Source organism: Sardina pilchardus, chromosome 12, assembly GCF_963854185.1.
Source record: "Sardina pilchardus chromosome 12, fSarPil1.1, whole genome shotgun sequence".
Classification (NCBI taxonomy): domain Eukaryota; kingdom Metazoa; phylum Chordata; class Actinopteri; order Clupeiformes; family Clupeidae; genus Sardina; species Sardina pilchardus.
The window spans coordinates 20,687,683-20,690,182 of NC_085005.1; the positions used below are offsets into that span (position 1 = coordinate 20,687,683).

The 2,500-nt window shown below is 47.0% G+C and overlaps 1 protein-coding gene across 1 annotated transcript in view; it reads right to left on the reverse strand.

The window, feature by feature from the left end:
• The window catches only part of LOC134098031 (MAP/microtubule affinity-regulating kinase 3-like), a 76,078-nt gene that overhangs the window by 34,732 nt on the left and 38,846 nt on the right, over nucleotides 1-2,500 (reverse strand). The window contains 1 exon segment of the mRNA XM_062550979.1: nucleotides 635-700. Within this exon segment, the coding sequence (XP_062406963.1) occupies nucleotides 635-700 (66 nt within the window).

The window sequence follows — 2,500 nt, forward strand, 5'->3', positions numbered from 1 at the left end:
CATGGCATGTTGGTCCAAAATACTATTGGAATGCTGACGTTGTCCTGCACTTCTAGTCCGACACTACGTCACCGGGTCGTTACAAATTAGGACTGAAACGCCCCAACACCTGCTGCCCTGATTAGCCTACCTGTGATAAGCCATGTCTGCAGCACTCATTCCCAGATTGACACGAAATCACCATGGTTGATTGGTTGCAGCAGTGCTGCACTCTCTCTCCAAATTTCAGAACGTCTCGCCCATTTTCAAAGCCGTTTTCAGAAATGTGAAGTGGGTGGAGTTATGGGGTGAAGTGACTCTTTAAGTCACTTGAAAATCACCACATCATGCTGAGAAAGTTTAAAAAATAACTGCAAGCGCTATCCTTAATTTGTTAAGTCTATTGACGCTCAGGAGGATTCAGCACCCAGTTGTTAATAAACCAAGGTGTTAAGCATGTTGGCCCCTTTTTTTACTCTCATGGTTACAAGGTTAAGGTGAGTTATGGTGATGAGGTATATCAAGTTTTATATTGTGATTTTGTGCAACAGTACAGAATATGAGATGACTGACTGTCTCACACATCACACCACACACACACACACACACACACACACACACACACACACACAGTTGAGGCCTAAGGCCTACTTACCTCCACTTGCATATTCCATGATCAGGTATAAGGTCTTTTCCGTCTCAATGACTTCAAACAGCTTTACTGTGGGAGTGACAGGAAGAGAAGGGAGGAGGAGAGAGAGAAGGGGGGAAAAAAGAAAGAAAGCGAAAGTGTGAACAACAAGATTCCCGGTTGCTTAAAACTCACTCCTGCACTCTTAAAAGCAAAAACACAAAGACAATAAGTATATAAATAAACAAATACATACAAAACCTAACAAAAAAACAAACAAACAAACAAACAAATCACTGCATGACATCAGCCAATCAGGGAAGCACAAGCCCTGATTAAAAATGGATGTCTTTCCTGTGCTGTGCTGTGCTCTGGAGAAAAGCCTCTTCTAAACGTCTTACTGGCCGGCTAAAATAATGATGCAGACAAGATGAGTCCCGGCAGAGCAGAACACAGACGAGTCGGACATTATCACGGCCAACAGCCTCACTCTCTTATCATCACTGACCACAGTCAACAGCCGGAGGGGGACTGTGGGCGGCAGACCCAGATTCGCCCCGGGGCAGTCGCCATCTAAAGCAACGACTGTACTTTTTGCACATACTGTACGGGTGTGCATATCTCCCTTATAAGACGATTTGATTTGGTGTCTAGACGCACAAGCTACGATACGATTTTACAGACGCTTTAACACAGAACGATTCGGTGCGATTTGATGTGACGCAAATTCGGTTTCCAATACACATCGGTTCATCTTTACATCTTGATACACATCACGCCTGCATCATACACAGCCAGCAGGATTGACTGTGGATCCTTTGTCTGTGTCTGTGACTGTCTGTGACTGTGTCTGTGACTGTGTCTGTGACTGTGTCTGTGACTGTGTCTGTGACTGTGTCTGTGACTGTGTCTGCGTCTGTGTCTGTGTCTGTGACTGCGTCTGTGACTGCGTCTGTGAGAGAGAGAGAGAAATACAGATGTACAGAAAGGAAAACATAAGAGGCAGCAAGGGAGAGAAAAAGGAGAAAGAGAAGAGAGAGAGAGACAAAGAGAGTGTGTGTGTGTGTGTGTGTGTGTGTGTGTGTGTGTGTGTGTGTGTGGTGCGTAGTGTACGGGGTTGCAGCAACCACTCAATACCCATTAGAATCGCTGCACATCTAATTCAATTACTTCCCCTGATGGCTCCGACTCCCCCAACCCCTGCAGTTCTACTGCCCTGGCCGGGGCTAATGAGAGGCATAGGGGCACTTTGAGGAGAGGAAGGCAGCTGTGATTGAGTGCTGCCTAAATCCAAGTGATTCAGGGGTGGAACTGAGAGTCAACGAGTAGGTAGCCTACGTGTGGGGCCATGACACAAATTAGCAGATAGAGACGGAGACTAACACACACACACACACAGATTCCAACTCCAAAATCTAATAACAAAACACATACAGTGACAGCATGAGCCGCGAATGTGTGTTTGTGTGTGTGTGTGTGCATGTGGGAGTTCACACTCGAAGGGTGAAAATCTGCCCTCCCTTTTTTTTTGGGTCAGGGAGGAGAGTTTCAGATGTCCACCCCGCACAATCCAAACACGAGTTAATGAACGGCGGTGGCGGCGGCGGCGGAAACCCAAGGACTTAAGTGGGCGCTGACCGAAGAGCGCTTAGCCGTAGAACCGGCTCGCCTTACACCGGCCCGAGGTCCCGCCTAATCGCTCCGCAGAAAGCCTTGTTGTCTTTTGCGCTTTGTGTGATGCTTGGCGGCGCATTAAAGGAGGTGGACTTGGCTGGACTTTGGGGGTCATGTTCAGGGCTCTTAAGCTCTCCATTCACAAGTCCAGGCCGACAGGATCTCTCCTTGTTGTTTTTTTTAAAGGGAAATAAAAAAAAAAAATCCATGGCATGC